This window comes from Canis lupus, chromosome 3 (assembly GCF_048164855.1).
Source record: "Canis lupus baileyi chromosome 3, mCanLup2.hap1, whole genome shotgun sequence".
Lineage (NCBI taxonomy): Eukaryota > Metazoa > Chordata > Mammalia > Carnivora > Canidae > Canis > Canis lupus.
This window is the reverse complement of record NC_132840.1, coordinates 24,064,171-24,080,361: the sequence shown is the minus strand read 5'-3', so window position 1 is coordinate 24,080,361 and position 16,191 is coordinate 24,064,171. Positions and strand designations below refer to the sequence as shown.

Below are 16,191 nucleotides of genomic sequence, written 5' to 3'. Positions count from 1 at the left end.
AGCCGCCTTAGCGACCGCGCCGGGCCAATGCTGCCACCTGCTGGCCAGGCGGGCGCCGGCCACATCTGTTGGCGATCTGGGCTGTTCCCTGGGACTGGGCTGCCGCAGGTCCCCGGCTGCCCCAGGTCTGCGAGCTCAGGGGCCCGCAGGAGGACCCTGCCGGGCCCCAGGGGTCTGCATCCCCAAGTCACCAGATGGCCGTTGTCAAACACAGCCCAGGCTCACTCCACCCCAACCCCAGACTCCAGTCCTGTGCCCTATTGTGCCCACATCTGAGGCCCTGCTACAGAGAACTCCCAAGAAGACCAAAGCCCCCCCGCCCCCCCGAATCTGTCTGGAAGCCCCCAAGGGCAGAGATGGCATCTGCCTCATTTCCCAGCACACAGTAGGTGCAAATGCCAGAGGGATGACCTGGGCCCCCAGGGCTGGGGGTGCACAGAGGGGAGGGGCGGGAGCACCTGGGAGGGGTGTTCCTGGCTGAGGAAGGGGCACAGGAGTGGGTGGGGGCCCTGTGGGCTGGGGCAGAAGTGTGGATACCCCACTTACGGCTTCACCTGTGGACCCCTCCTTCCCCGCACACAATCCCCCTCTGAGAGTCTCCTTGTGCCCTGGGCTGCCAAGGGCATGGCAGGGGATTGGTGCTTGACTCTGGACAGCCCTGCTTGCTCTGCAGGCACTTGTCCTGGACACTGGAGTCTTTGGGGGTTATCTTCAGGACATGGGGACCTCAGGGTCTGAGCCTGCAGTAGGGTGGTGTCTCCTGCCTTGACCTTTCATACTGCCCTTACTGCCTTCCCGGGTCCCCTAGACTGAGCCATGCTTACGATTTCCTGACATCCCCGGGGTCCCCAGCTGGGGGGGGGCGGTGACTGCAGGACCATGCGGCCCTGGTGACAGCTGAGGCTGGCACTTTACGACTAGGCCCTGGGCTCACATGGGGTTGGCAGGATGGGCCGGCGGGAGGACAGACGCCACAGCTGGAGACTTTCTGTGAAAATAGTGAGGATATATTTGACAGGTTGAGTTCACTATGATTTGCACAGTACAACCTCAGAGTCCCCGTGTTTTATTCATCAGCACTAAAGGCATTCTGAGTGGCACACAGCACCTTCTAGAAAGGCAATTTGGGCCCAATTTGGTCTCTTTCAAAATATCAAAATAAAAACTTTGACACACACATTGCACCCAAGGTAAAAAAGAAAATAAAACAACAACAGAACGACACAAACCACGAACCTCAGAGATACCTAAGAACAGAAGGAAGCCTTTTCTACCCTCCTGCCCCCTTTGAAGACACGATTCCATAAACAGGACATGCGCGCCGACCCCTGGGTCATGTCAGTGCACGAGATGCCTCCCTGACTGGGCGGCAGCGCCATGCCCCGGCCGCAGTGTCCCACTTGGCAGCTCTGACCATGGTGGATCGAGACCGCGACCAGACCATGGGACTGGAGCCTGCCAGCAGCCGGGGAGCCAGTGAAAGACTTGTTGGGCCGCCCGCGTTGGTGGGCCCGTGGTGCGGCGCCTCCCCAGCCGGTCTCCCCGCCCAATCCCCCAGGTAAAACACACCAAGGAAGCCTGAATTCACATTACAACATGAAATAGCACCAGAAATTCAGAGTAAAATTGCTGATACTTGCAGCGGAGAGCTCCTTGTGGGAAGAAGGCTCTAGAAAGGGCTTCGGCAGAGGCAGGGGGCTGGGGAGGGAGAGCCGGAGGGAGCTGGCTGGCGAGCAGCTTTCTCTACATCCCCAGGGGTCGAGGTGCATGAGCGTTTCCATCAGCAGCACAGACAGTGGCCACCGCCAGGCCTGGTGCGCTTTGGGGCCACGGGGGGGGCTCACAATCAACTCTTCCAGGGTATAGCCCTGCCCCCACATGCGGTGTCAATGGGATTCCAGCACAGCAGCAACAACACTCAGGGCCACCAGCCAGCACCTGACTGGAAGCGGTGACTGGTGGCCTGGGCTCCCTTCCCTGCTAGGTGACTTGGGGAGGGGGGAGGGTGACCCCGTGCAAACCCTCAGGTGGAGCGTCCGTGGCGTACTGCGCCTGGGCAATGGGGCACATGGGGTGGGTGGCTCCCTCTTCCAGTTCTTGGCCTCGAGGAAAGAGCTGCGTGGTGTTGAAGGGACTCACCCTCAGCTTCCATCTAGAGAGAGACTGTTGTCCACCCTGCGCCCTACTTGAAGTGTCACAGTCTCAGCCCCAATCCCAGCCACCTGGCGCTTGCAGAAGTCAAGCGGGTTACCATGTGGCTGCCACCCAATACTCTCAGAGGACGGAGGCCCATCAGCATGGACAGGAGCCCCCTCTCACCGGGTCGTTCCAAGCCCTGCTCCCAGGCACTCACTTGCATCTACAAATTACTCAGGAGGGTCCTTCCTTAAAGGGATCTTGAAGCTGGTCAGTTTCTGCCCAAAGAGCTGGCTGAGCAGGTCACTCTGGGACGCGGCGGTCCTGCAGGCACGCGAATGGGCAGGTTCAGCACTGTGGACAGCCCTGTCCCTCTTGGAGGGCCTCTGCAGGGGTCTCCCCTGGGGGCAGACCTTGCCCTGCCCCTCCTTGCCACGTCTGCAGTCCCCGTGGGCGTGTCCGGGCCCCGAGGGCTGGGGTGGCATTGTGCCATTCTGGCTACCGGGCCTGGCCTTGGTGGGGAGCACACGGCTAGGTGTTGCCTGCTTTCGGGGGGCCCGGTGAGGCTTGTCAGGGACCAGGTGGGCTCTCCCCAAGCCCCCCACACTCTCGATCCTGCTTGACCCTGGGGCCCGGCCCTTCCTCTTCTTCTCGCTGACTTCCTCATTCTCCCTGGTGCCCAGGTTTCCTCGGGGCTCCTGGTCACCAGCTTCCTTTGGCCCCTTGGGAGAGCCCTTGGCTCGAGGGGGGTGCTTGTCTGGGGTGGAGCCCTGGCTTGGGCAGTTGAGCTTGGCTGGGGTGGTGGCTGTCTCACTCTGGAGCTGCCCGCTGGCTGGCTGGGCCTGGCTGCCACCTATCTTGGTGCTGTGCCGTGGGCCTCCACCACCCTGGGAGCTGGGGCTCGGCTTGGCTTTGAGGGTGATGGGCTTTGGCCTGTCCTCAGTGCCGTGGACTGGCTCTCTGGGTGTCGGACTGGCCACAGCCTTCTTGGGTTGCAGCGGGAACCTGGGAGCTTTGCTGGGTGTGGACAGAACTGACCCATCCTTTGACGAACTCCGGCAGCCCCAATGCTTGATGGCACTGCCCTTGTGGGAGGGGGCCCCTGGACCTCCCTCAGGCACCATGTGGCATGTGGACACCTGCTTCTCCTTCTGGAGCAAGGAGGGGGCTTCCAGGCAGCGGTCAGGGGCGCACCTGCCAGGGGCACTTGGGGTCCTGCGTTTCCCTGAGAATGGGCCAGTAGCCCTCTTTTCTTCTACATCTTGGCCTCTGGCTCCTGGCCGGGGCACAGCACCCCCCAGTGGGAGAGCCTGTTGCAGAAGAGGCCGGGGGCTGCCTGGAGAAGCTTCACCCTCAGACTTCCCCAGGGCTCCATCCGGCTTGCGGCCACCTTGGCCATCAGCGGAGGCTGCGGGGAAAGGAGACAGAGCCGGGGGCAGGAGCTCCTGGAAGTCAGAGGGCACATCGCCACCTGTGACCAGGTGGCCCACAGGATCCACAGGCTTCTCCGGGGTCCTGGGCTGCCTTTTGGTGGCACCAGGAGCCGCCTCCGGGCAGGGCTGCAGCAGGCCCGGGAGTGACCCCTCGCTCTGGGTGGGGCTGCGGCCCCAGGACAAAAGCCCATTGGCACCAGGCCTGGGGGGGCTGCTGGGTGCGGCCACCCTGCGCCGTTTGCTGGGCAGTGTGCCCTCGCGGGCCGGGGCCTTCTGCCCGGGTGCGCCAGGCCTGCGAACGCCACGGAACGTGAAGGGCTGCTGCCCCTTCCTCAGATGCTTGTCCATGTGCCGGTCAAACTGCTCTTTCTTGGCGAAGGTGTAGTTGCAGGAGCTGCAGACGAAGGACCGCCTGCTGATGTGCGTGACGTTGGCACAGAGCTCGCAGGCATACAGCGGGGTGTGCGGCAGCTCCAGCTCCTCCCTCACCCCGTGCGCCTCCCCCAGGTGTGCTCGCAGCTCGCTGTGCTCAGAGTAGACCCGTGGGCACTGGGGGCACAGGTAGACACGCTGAGGGCTGTGCACCGCCAGGTGGCGCTGCAGTTTGAAGGGCTTGGGGAACCGCTTCCCGCAGTGGTGGCAATCACGGGAGGGGTCTTTGCAGCCCTCGTGCATGGGGATAGATTGGAGGAGCTGCTCGCTGCCAGGGCAGGGCTCCGGGGACAGGCTGGGGGGCTTCTTGGTGGAGCCGCTGGGAACAGTGGGGTTCCTGCAGGCCATCGGGCTGCTGGCGGCCAAAGCCCCGCCTGGTGTCAGGGTGCCGTCTGGGTTTGAGGTGTTGGCAGGGGCCTTGGGCTTCACCCTCTCCCTCTGGAATTCCTTCCCAGCTCCTGTCTGTTGCCCCAATGCCTCTATGGGGCCCCCATTTGACTTGCCAGTTGAGCGTTTGTCCCCACTGGGTCTGGACGCATGTCCCATGATGCTGCCCAGGAAGTGTGTGACGGTCCTGTCCCCCTCCCAGTGCCCCAGGGACCTTCGTGCCTGCCCCTTGCGGGCAAACTGCAGGGCATGCTCCCGAAGATGCTCATTGTACATCCAGACGTCGGTGACCTCCCTCAGGCACATGCCGCAAGCCCAGCGACCCGCCTTGCTCTGCACGTGTTTCTCCTGCAGGTGCTCCCGCAGCAGCTCTCGGGAGCCGAATCTGCGCTCCACGCACATGTAGCAGGTGGGCGGTGGCGAGGGGCTGTGGGCCAGCTTGTGGAGGTCCAGCTCACCCAGGCCGCGGAAGCGCTGGAAGCACACCTTGCACTTGTACGATGCCCTCCTGGCCTTGGTGTGCCGGTCCCGGCCTGGTTCCTCTCTTGCCCTAGGCGCATCCTGTGCCCTTTTGCTCTGTGGTCCCCGGGAGGTCACTGCGGCCCCAAAGTCTAAGAAGCTTGTGCTGGGGACACCCACAGGATCGTCACAGGGTCCCAAGAAGCACAGGTCTTGCATCTCCAGTTTGGCACTGAGTATCTCAAGATCCACGGCATTCCTGGGCAGCCCGCTGTCATATCGCTCCTGCTCCAGGTCGGGGGGCTCTGGGCTCACGTCTCCTAGAGAGGAGGCCATCTCTTCAGCAGGGGCCTGTAGCTCCAGGTCTCGCCATGATGCCGGGACCATGTGCAGCTCAGGAATGTTCTCTGACCGGTGGTCCTCTGTGCAGTCTGCCTCTGGGTTGGGCTCCAGGGCCCACAGGCTTGGGCTAGGGGCCCAGGGGTCAATGCCGGGCACTTTGCTGCTCAGGAAGCCCTCCAGGAGAAAGGACTCCGGCAGACCTGTGGCCTCATCACCCCACGGGTCCTTGAGAGAGAGGCAGAGTGAGCCCGAGTCGCTGAGGTCTGTGGGCAAGCGGGCAGAGGCCAGCACCATGCTGCCCTCCACCTTGCCATGGAGCTCCAGTGGTGGTGGCGCCTTTGGCTTTTTACAGCGCTTTCCGTAGACACGGGGGTTCTTCTTCCGAGTCAGGCGGTCGCCCAGAGGGAAGAGCTTCGAAAAGGAGGCTTCATCATCAAACATGCTCAGAGGGTTTCCAAGACTCGGGCCGGGGGCATCAGGACCAGTGCCCTCCTGCTCCTGGACCCCGGCCTGTGCCTCTGGGTCTTGTAATGGGCCCTGGGGGCAGCTGCTACTGGTGCCGCCAGAAGTGCAGGTCTCATGAGGGCCTGGGGGGTGCGAGGGGGGCCCGTGCCCCTCCTGGGCTCCTTGCCCTGACCCGCTCTCTCCTGCTCTGCTGGCCCCTGCGGGCTCAGCCCTGGCTGTCCTCGACGGCTCTGCACAGATGTCCGACATGCTGGTCTCCCTGGGTCCGCAGCACCCCCTGGCCGAGGCTGTGTTCTGTCCCCTGGGCCCGTCCCCAGGAGGCACCCACTCCATCCCCTCAGGACAAGCCATCCAATCCCGGGGTGACCTCTGTGCTGGCGTCTCCTCTGCATCTGTGCCCCCTGTGTTCTCCATCACCCTGGGTCTGGTGGCGTCGGCGTCTAGCTCGGCTCCCGTCGAGAGGTGGCTGCCCAGAGGCCCTGGGGGACTGGCCATCGCAGTGGACGGATCCCAGTGGTTTCTGTCAGAAATCTCACTCAGACAGACTGGAGGACCACTTGCCTGCTGGAACCTTCTTGGTCTCGGTTTTCTCACCTTTTCCTGCGATTTCCCCTCCGACTTGCTGGGGACGTCCGTGGGCGCCCTGCCCCGCCTCTGGCCCCCTCCTTTCTCTGCCTGTTTGGGACCGCACTTGTCCCTCACCAACCGGCCCTGCTTCCTGGGCTCCGCAGGCCTCCTGTCCACTCCTGGCTCGCCTGGGCCTGGGAGGCGTGGATCCCCCCTGGGGGAACAGCCTTGTGTGTCCCCCACACCGAGTCCTTGGGCCTTCTGAGGACCCAATGCATCCTCAGGAGCCTCTGTGGCCTGATCAGGAGGCGTCCTGAGAGCTCGTCTGGGGCCACTTGGCTCCTGCCTCAGCTTCTCCTTCCCAGGTGCCCTGCGGCGTTTCTTCCCAGGGGTGTGGCAGGCCCGGGGCCGGGGAGCCCGAGGGTCCGGTGGGCTGGGCTGGGTGGTTGCACCCTGGCGTGGCCCATGCTTCCGGGCTTTGTGGCGGCTCAGGCCCGGCCCCGAGCGGAAGGAGGCTGCACACACATCACAAGTCACGAGCCGCCTGCTGGGGGCTTGGTCCTTCTGGGGGGCATTTCCTGGGGACATGGGCTTCTGTGGGGTGCCCTGGGGACTGACGGGGTCCCTTTGAGGGGTGTGGTGAGCAGTTCTGAGGCTCTGAGGGGAGCTGGGTCTGGAGACACTGGCTGTGCTCCCGGGAGATGTGGCTCTGCCCCCGCGGAGCTCCGTGGACGGGCAGGTGGCAGCTGGGGCCCTGCTGGCAGCTCCAGTGTCCTTCATGGCACCAGAGCGGCCGGCCCCCGCCATGCCTTCTGGGCAGGCATAGGAACCTGGCCCTGGGGTCCCCCATGTGGAAGGGTCGGTGGGCACAGCGATGACACCCTGGCCTTTTCTGCTGCCTGAAAGGTCTGAGGAGGCAGAGCCCATGGGCAGCCTGTTGGGGCTGGCATTGGGTGGAGCTCCCCTGCAGCGGCGGTCTGGAGGATCGACATTGGGGCCTCTGGCTGCCCCCATGTCATCGGTGGCAGACATGTCAGGCAGGGTAGTGGCTCCCATGGTCACTCTCGGGGAGCTGGCCCTCAGTGGGGGAGAGTGGGTGGTAGATGCAGGTGATCTCCTTGGCTTCTCTTTTCTGGAACCCTCTAGAGGTCCTGATGTGCTGCCTTCAGGGTGGTTCTCCCCATGGGCAGGAGTGAAGATACTGATGAAGCCAGTCTGGCCTGAAGGAGGGTCTTCCAGGGGCCTGTGGTCCCCCAGGAGAGGGTGGTGAACCAGGCTTCCTTTGAAGCCACCGGGGCTTGTCTTTGGAGATGGGGGAGCTGCCAGAGGTCGCATAGCCCCGGCCTCTGTGGTGGCTGGGGTGCAATTAGCCCTTTGAGGAGGCTGCCAGGCAGGAGAGGGGGCTGGTGGGAGCCGCAGGCTGCTGGGGTCCCTGCAGGGTGAAGGTGCTGGGAGCAGCCCCCTCAGCTCGCCTGAAGGGTCTTCCTGGGGCAGGTGCTCTGGGCCGCAGGGGATGGGAGAGGCTGCAAAAGTGGGTGAGCGGGTCCCAATGGTTGGGCCTCTGATGGGGGGTGCAGGGCTCTCTCCGGCCAGCAGCAGCTGCTTCTCAAGGCCTGGGCTGGCTGCCCCCTCTGCAGTCTGGGCTTCAGGCCCATTTTGGACGTGGGCTACCACCAAGGCCGGTACCAAGGATTCTGCATCAGAGGAGGCAGGGCTTGGGGTGGCCCAGGCCTCTTTTTGAAGGCCCAAGACCACCCCGTTTGCCTGGAGCTGCCCCCCTAGCTGGTCTGCATCCCCGGCCAGCTTGGCCAGTGCTGCTTCAGCCTTGACACTGACCGTGACTCTGCCCTGGCCCTTGGGCATCTCAGCTTGGCCGACAGAGTCCAGGTGTCCATCAGCCTCAGGCTCCAACTGACCTCGGGCTGCTGTAGGGACATCCTGGGTGGGGCTGTAGGCTAGATCCCCACCTTCCACGCTGTCCCCTTCCAGGTCTGAGGACTCATTGTGTCGAGGGCTCTGGGTGTCAGCACCCTCCTCCCTCCCAGCTGCTCTGGCCACCAGGAGCTGGAGCTGACGCAGGGGGCTTGTGGCTGGGTCCTGGGGCTTCCTGCCAGGACTGGTGTGGGGCACACAGGCAGGACCTGGGGAGGCCCCCACTGGTACAGACTCCTCATTACCCTTGAGGCCTATGTCTCCCGCCCCAGAGTGGGGGAGGCCAGCTTTTTCTGGCTGGCCTGCTCTGCTTACAGAGTATCCTTGGGGGACATCGTTATGACTGGTACCACAAGAGGGGGTGGCAGCTGGAGGCAGAACCCCGGCACCCCGAAGTGCCAAGTCGGGTGCCAGCTGGGCAAGTGGGCTGCTGAACGCTTCCAGCTCACGGGGCTCTTGGAGGGGCCCACCTGTCCGCGTGCCGGGAAGGAGCAGGACCGTGCTTTGCCGCATCTTGGAGGCTCTGTTATTTTTGGGAAGTAAAGGCTCTCGGTTGGGGCTGCACTTTGCTAAGCTCCTCATGTCCAGTGGAGGCTTAAAGAGCTCTCTAGAGCTGGGCAGAGAGACTTCTGGGTGGACCCTGCAGTCCCCTTCAGCCTTGGGGGGGCCTGTCTCGGAGACTCTGGCTCTGGACTCTTCCTGGAAGCTGCAGTCAGCCCCACTGAGATTTACAAGGGCCCCAGATGCCCCATCTGCACGTGCATGGGCGGAGGGGGATGTCTCCCCTGGGTGGGGTGAGGGCCACTCCTCCTGGGTGCTCCTCGAAGCCCTTGCCATGGTGGCCGCTGCTGCTTCTGCCCCTTCTGGGTGTGGAGTTGACTCCCCAAGGCCGGTGAGGTCGGCCTCAGGGAATGAGTCCCTGGGAGGCGAGGCAGCCTGATGCGTGGGCAGAGGGGCGTCAGTGCCCGTGTGCGTCCTGCCTGCGTGCCCAGCCGTGCACAGCAGTTCTGGGGTGTCGTGCACACCTTTACTCTGCAGCTGACTCTCTAACTCAGCGACCAGCCTTTTGATTTCTAACTCGTCTTCGGACAGGTTGCCCATAAAAGCGATGCCACATTCGCCAACCTTGCCAGGCAGAGAGGGAGGGCTGGTGGCCCCTGCCCCTTCCCCAGGGCACCTCCTACTGAATGCCTTTTCCCCCAAGAGGTCAGGAAGATGACCCATGTGGCTGGCCAGCACTGGGGACTCCTCCAGCAGGGACCAACCCTTGTCGGGCAGAAACGGGGAGTATGGCGGCTCTAACTGGGGTTTCCTTGGGGGAGGGTTGGCACACACCAACGACGAGTGGGTGCCTTCACTTCCAGGTAGGCTGCTGTAGATTGGCGGGTCAAATCTGTCCACGGTCAGCCCCGAGAAGAGTGGCGTGGACTCCAGAGTCAGCGGTGATTCAGCTTTGCTGGGGCTTGCGTGGATCGTGTAGGGTGGATTCCTGGGTGGTTTTGGCTCAAGGGAATCGGCGCCCACACCATCTTTGAGAGGGTGCATGCTGCTGGTGGGCGGAGTGTCCAGAGCTAAGGGCTTGGAGTACAGGTCTTCTTGGAAACAGCCAGGCAGGTCTTTGGGTCCAAGGAACAATTTGCTGTGGGGGCTGCTGTAGGGCTGGGGCCCCTTTTTAGCCATTGGATCCTCCAGAGAGTCTCCGTTAAAGAGAGCAGGGCCACAACAGAGATCAGGGCTCTTCAGAAACAGGACAGCAGATTCAAGGTAGGTGGGGTCAGCAGTGGGAGGGACAGGCACCAGCAGTTCTCCTGCCGGGTAGGCAGGGGGGTCCTCTCCGTGGGGGGAGATGGCTGGCTCCGTGCATGCAGAGGCACCCGGCAGACTGTCCACCCCCGGAGCTGGCGAGCCCCCACGGGACACCTGCCGGTCGTCTCTGGCCGGTGCTGGCTGCTCCGGGGCTGGGGGGCGGGGGCTCTCACCACGGGAGGCTGGAGACGGGCCTGGAGCCCCTCTGGGAGGTTCTGTGGCATCTGGAGGGAGCTCCTCAGCAGTTTTGGGGTTCTGGGTCTCTTGGGAGGAGTCCAGTGCTGGACGGTTCTCCTCTGGGTCCGGGGAGCCCCTAACCGTTGTGGCCTCCTGCCTCACAACCTCACTGGGCCTCTGCTGCCCTCCGTCCTCCTGGGGACCCGGGGTCATATCCACCTCCTTCTGCTTGGCCCCTCGGCGCCACCGCCCGTAGCCCTGGCGGGGCCGGCCTCTGCTGCGGGAGCCCTGCGGCCGTGAGCCATCCTCCTCCTCGGACTCTGAGGCACAGGGGTGCTCTCCGAGGCTGCGGTCCTCCGCGCTGCCAGGCGGGGGCCTGGGGGGTACCAGGGAGAGGCGCCCACCCTGGCCGCACCGCACCTGCCGTTTGTGGCGCTTGTTCTTCTGCTGCACGATTTTGTGGATGAGCTCCTTGCTCCAGGTGCTGCCACGCAGCTTCCTCCTCCTGGAGTCCTTCCCTGGGGAGAGGCGGAGGCGCCGAGAGCTCCTGGTCTCCACCGGGAGGGCCTGTCGGGCGTGATCTGCGTGGCTCTTGGGGGTCTGGGCTCTGAGGTCCCGGGGACGGGGCGGGGTGGGCTCAGCCCCGTGGCCTTTCCTCCTCGGCCTCAGGCATGGGGCTTTGGGGCCTCTCTGGCTCCTGGTGGTGCTGGGTGTGTCCAGCTCTTTCTGGTACAACGTCAACCGCTTCCCTCTCCTCTGCTGGCTGGCCAGGCCAACTCCATCTGCCTGCGCGGGGGCTGGGCCCAGGGAGCGGGTTTTGGGCCTGCTGCGGGCCAGGCAGCCCCCGTTCCCTGGGCGGGGGCCCTGGGGCTCTGGCGGGGCGGCCTCGCCAGGGAGTGGGGGCTGGGCTCTGTTCTCTGGCATGGTCCCCACCCTGGTCTTGGGGGGCTGCCCGGCACCTGGACCTCTGGGGCCAGAGGGCTCCTCGTCAGCAAAGACGTCGATGAAGCTGCTGTCGATCTCAGGGTTGTCCGACTGGTACCCCAGGCCATTGAGCGCCTCGGTGATGAGGCTGTCCAGCTTGGCATCATCCTCCGGGTCCAGCTCGGTGGCCGGGAGGGGGAAGGGGGCGGTGGCCAGGCCAGGGAGGAAACTCGTCCTCAGGGGGTCATCTTTGCCTTCCGCCCGGAGGTCCCCACCTAGCAGGAAGGGGACCATCTTGGTATGGCTGAGTGGGCTTGGGTTCCCGCTGGCTGGCGCTTTGGGGGTGGTGGTGGGGCCGGAGAGCCCCGGGGGCTGTGGGTGGCCGTCCTTGGTCTTGGCCAGGAGCGCGCTGCAGAACTGCCGATGCCCCAGGAAGGCGGCCAGGCTGCTGTAGTTCTGGTCGCACTGCCTGCAGGTGAGCAGCACGTCCAGCTGGTCCAGGCTGGCACTGCTGAGGGGGAAGTGGTGGGCGGGGTAGGGGGGCGGCTCCTGGGGGAAGTCCTCCAGCCCCCCGCTGTCCATCTTGGGGCCTAAGCCTGGGAATGGGGCCTGCTCTAGGCATTTGAAGGCGCCCTCGGCCCCCAGCCCCTCTGCGGGGAACTGAAAGGCTCTGACGGGCTCTGGCGGATAGTGCATGGGGATGGCGTGTGGGGGTTCAGGGGATGGGTAGGGGCTGCTGGTCTCCTGGGGGCGAGTGGCAGGGTGGAAGAAGGTGGAGGGCCCAAGGGGGCCAGGGAGCTGGCTCTCCTCTGAGCTGGGGTTGGCTGGGCTGCTGGATAGCGGGGACAGAGATGAGCAGGAGCTGCTGCTGGCCGTGTTGGTGGCAGGTGAGGGCAGTGGGGACTCGCAGGGAGAGGCACCCACCACCCTGGGAGGGGGCAGGCCGGGGGTCGCCCGGGGTGACACCTGGGACTGGGCCACCCCATAGAATAGGGGCTGGGCTCCGGGGTCCTTCAGCCCATTGTAGGCAAACAGTCCTGGGGAGCTGCCGCCTTGCTGGCCGGGGCTGTTTCTCAGCACTGCCAGCTTCTCCCCCGGCCCGGGAGTCTTGCCGGCGGTGCCCAGGGCTCCCTGGCCACCCCCCTGCCACTCTGGGGCCCCTGGGGGGAAAGGCAGCCGGCTCAGCACCTCCATTCGGTGGGGGCCGGGCCCGGTGGCTGGGAGCACCTGGGGCCAGGGCAGCGGTGGACTCCGGGGGAGGCCAAGATGTGGGTCCAGGCTGGGCTGGCCTTCAAAGAACGCACTCCTGGTGGTGGCTGGGGGGCCCAGGGAGGGTGTGGGATAAGGGGCTGCAGCAGGGTCCCATAGCTGGGGCAGTCGGGTGGCCAGGGGCCCTGGAGTGGCCAGCTCCGTGTCCAGAGACCCCGGGCTGGTACCCACTCCGCTGGCTCCAGGGCTTCCATAGGCCTGCCCGGGAAAGTGCCTCTGTGGCAGAGAGTTTGGGGGCCCCCTGGGGCTCCCCAGCATGTCGTCATGGGCCGAAGGTGGTCTCTCAGGGAGTGCTTTGGTCAGGCTCTTGTGCAAACTGTCCGGAAAGGTGGCTGTGCTCTCCGAGAAGGGGCTGGGGGCCGGGTGAGCAGCACCAGGCTGTGCGGGAGCACAACCGAGGTCACCAGGGGGGTCTAGGGTAGGCCGGCCAGGGTAGCAGGGTGAGGGCTGGGGAGCAGGCGGGGCAGGCCGGGGGTAGGCCGTGCCCGTGCCCCCCGCCTCCTCTGGCCATGCTCCCCTAGGCTGGCGGAAAGCAAACCCCAGCGCCCTCTCTGCGTCCTCAGGGAAGGGTTTTGGGCCGGCCCCATGCAGGGCCGGGAAGGGGTACTGGAAGGAGGCCACCCTGGGGCTGCCCCCTTCAGGAAAAGGCTCTGGCTTGGCAGCAGGGACCCCGAATCTAGCACCTGGGAAGCTGTTCTCAACAGTGGGAGGCCAGGCATCTGCCCTGCTGGCCTGGAATCTCGAGTAGGTGGTTGGCCTGCAGGGCCTGGCGCTGCTGCCCGGGGGGGCCCTGAGCGGCGGGAGCCCGGAGGTGGCATTCAGTGAGGTATAGTCGGTGGAGGTAAAGCTGGGGGGGGTCTCCTGGAAGCACCTTTGGAAACTGAGCTCTTCCGGGGTCGGTGGGGCCTTGGCTTCTGGGGGCCCAGGGTCCTCGACCCGTGGGCCCTCGGTAGTCTTGTCCAGCGTGGGTCTGGCCCTTGAACCGGAGATGCTCAGAGTGTAGAGCTGCTGGGGGCTGCCGTCTGCCCTGCTGGCCTGCTGTGGTAGGGCCTGTGCATGGCCCCTCCCCGGGGGGGTCCGGGGGCCCCCTCCCTTCCCTGGGAGGCTGCTCAGGGACTGGGTTCTCAGGAGCGGGGCTTTGGGCTCCACGTCCCCAGCCTGCCACGGCCGGGTTTCTGGAGGCTCCACAGCCTGGGCTCCGCTGCCTGTGGCCTTGGTGGGCCTGCTAGCCGGGGCACCGTCCTCGCCAGGGGGCTGGGAGGGGCCCCCTGTACCACCAGCTGCTTGGCAGGGCTGCAGGTCTCGGGTCATGGTTGGGGGTGGTGCTCGGCGGGACTGCTCCCCAGGCATGGCCCCTCTGTCTGGGCGCTGGGAGGACGTGGTGGTCCAAGGGGGCCCCTGGAGAAGCCTGCTGTCATGGTCCTGAATGGAGCCTGCAAGGAAAGCACAGGGTGAGGGGGGAGCCTGGGGGCTCTGTGGCTCCCTGGAGGCTGCTTGGAGGCCCCTGCCTGGGGGTGGGGGGGCTTGGCTCCAGTGGCATCTTCACAGGTGAGGGAGAGGGTTCTTGAGAGACTGAGAGGAGGTTCCCTTTGTCGGGGAGAGGATCCTGGAAGACCCTGGCCACCTTCAAAGCACCCCTGCTAGGTGGGAGGACCCCACATGGCACACAAGCTCCTAGATCTGTGGAGGCCCCGCGGTGGGGATGATGGGCACCCGGGGGCCATCCGAGTGGGATAAACCTGGGTGGGATCAGGAGTGAACCCAGGGACGGGGAGGAGGGGCCTCACTTGGGGGGCAGAGCTGTGGGAACGAAGGAGGTGAGGCTGCGCACACCTGCATCTGGCCTCAGGCTCACATCTGGCCCTTGTGGATGGCCCTGCCCAGGGTGGCCTCAAGCCACACGCTCTGGGGACCCACTGGTCAGTACCCCAGTGTGGGGCCTGCATCAGTGTCTCTAGGGTCGCCAGGCTCTGCTTCCTCCCTGCGTTTGGAGGCCTGCTGGGGAGTGCCCCCTGGGGATGGGTGTCGGGGCATTTGGGGCATGAGCACCCCGCGGTCTCCTGGGCACGTGTGCTTCTAGTGCTGTTGGCAGAGGGTGCCTCTCCCATATCCTAGGGGCCTCCCACACCCCATCGCCCCTTCCTCCAGCCTGCTGGGGGGCTGTCCTCGACTCTCTTCTCCCTCTGGGAATGGGGAGACCTTGGGGCAAAGGCTTCTGGGTGAAGTTTGTCAATCGAATACATGATAGTAAGAGGAGCACTGTGCTCCTTCTGAGTACCTGCTGTTATTTACTTCTGTTCTCTTGCTGGCCTGGGAGGCCAGAGCTGTTCCTGCCAACCTGGTTCTTGGGTGGGGAATGGAGCCAGGGGCCTCCTGGCTGGTGGAGGGCACCGGGTCCCAGGGATGCCCACACAGCCCCGTTTCCAGGCTGGGCCATGCCGCACATGGTCCAGACATGTGCTCTGGGCCAGGACCCCTTGCAGAGCCTCCCGTGCTCTAGAGCAGCGCTGTCTGGGGGAGGGGGCAAGGCCTTTGTGATGCCGACCCCCTCCTGGACTTTCCCAGCTGTGTGACCTGGGGGCAAGGCCCTCAGCTTCCTGGCCTCTGGAACGTGGGGGTCTCGGTGGAGTCCCCCGGCTGGTGCCACTGCAGATGACATTGGTCACTGTGCCCCAGATGCAGGACAGGCCCCTCAAAGAAGGGGTGCTGCTCGAGTGGTTTGCTTAGTTCTGTGTACGTGGATCCCGGGCCCCCGGGGGCAGGGAGTCGGCACCTTGGCCCTGCCAGGGTCTGGGATTTCACACACAGTGGCACTCATGGCTGGGAAAGGTCAGCTTCCACACCCTCAACCTTGCAGGGATGGCTCATGGTGATGCCCCCACAGGGTCCTCTCTTAAGGTTCAATGGTTGATGGACTTCCAAGTGCTTCTCCTAGGCTTCCTAGGGCCCAGTGAGAGTCTGGGTCTGTTGGCCACCCCCCACCCCACCCAGGCTGTGGTACCACCCAGGAGCTGGGTTACCTGGGCATCCTTTGTGGAGTTTAAGGGGGAGCAGAAGCTTCTGGTCCCACAGCCCCACTTGCTCTCAGGGGCTCCGCAGCCACAGGGCATGCTCCTCACTCTGAGCACCAGTGTCCCCAAGCTCTGCTCTGAAGACTCCCTCTGGGGCGCTGGGGGGTAAAAGGGCCATCCCAGCCTGTCCCAGTCTGTTCCTCTGCCAGCAGACTTGGCCACACGGCTCCATGTGGTCACTAGATGTGAGCAGCAGTGACTCATGCTACTGCTGAGCAGACTCCCTCCTGCTGCCTTTGTGAGGCCTGAGCTCACCAACTGTGGCTGGGCTGCTTGGCCATCTTGTGGGATCAAAGGAAGCTTCCTGGAGGAGGTGGCATTGGCTCTGCTGGTGCAGATGGCCAGCCTTAGGGTACCAGGATGGAGAGGGCACCCAGGAGTTGGGACTGTGGGCATAGGCAGGTACAGGGCAGCTTGGGGACACTTAGGAAGGGTCCTGCATCCTGGGAAGCGGCCAAGGGAGCTGGATCGGCCCCTGTAGGATGTGAAGTGGGGCCACTTGTAACAGTGTGGCCCCTGGAGGATGTGAAGTGGGGCCCACAGTGAGCAGCCAGTGAACTCAATGGGCAAGTGTGTGGCACTGTCTCTGCGCATTCTGACCCCGGCCAGGGCATCTCTTGAGGTACCCCCACCAACTGCCGTCGATGGCAGGGACACCTCACAGCCAGAGCGTGTCCCCATTTTCAGGGTGGCTGTCCAGAACCCCCAGGGGCTGGTGTCTGCCTCCATTAGGAGTGGAGAAGGGCTCTGGCCTGTGGGACCTCCCCTCCTGAGTTCCCAGACAGCCCAAG

The 16,191-nt window shown here is 64.6% G+C and overlaps 1 protein-coding gene across 2 annotated transcripts in view; it reads right to left on the bottom strand.

Annotated features, from left to right (window-relative positions):
- Positions 1-996: 996 nt before the first annotated feature.
- The window catches only part of ZNF469 (zinc finger protein 469), a 46,442-nt gene continuing 31,247 nt past the window's right edge, over positions 997-16,191 (bottom strand). For both annotated transcript variants that reach the window (XM_072819551.1, XM_072819552.1), the window contains exon 3: positions 997-13,762. In XM_072819551.1, coding sequence (XP_072675652.1) covers positions 2,367-13,679 — 11,313 coding nt within the window. In that variant the 5' untranslated portion in view covers positions 13,680-13,762 and the 3' untranslated portion in view covers positions 997-2,366. The remainder of the gene's footprint in view (positions 13,763-16,191) is intronic.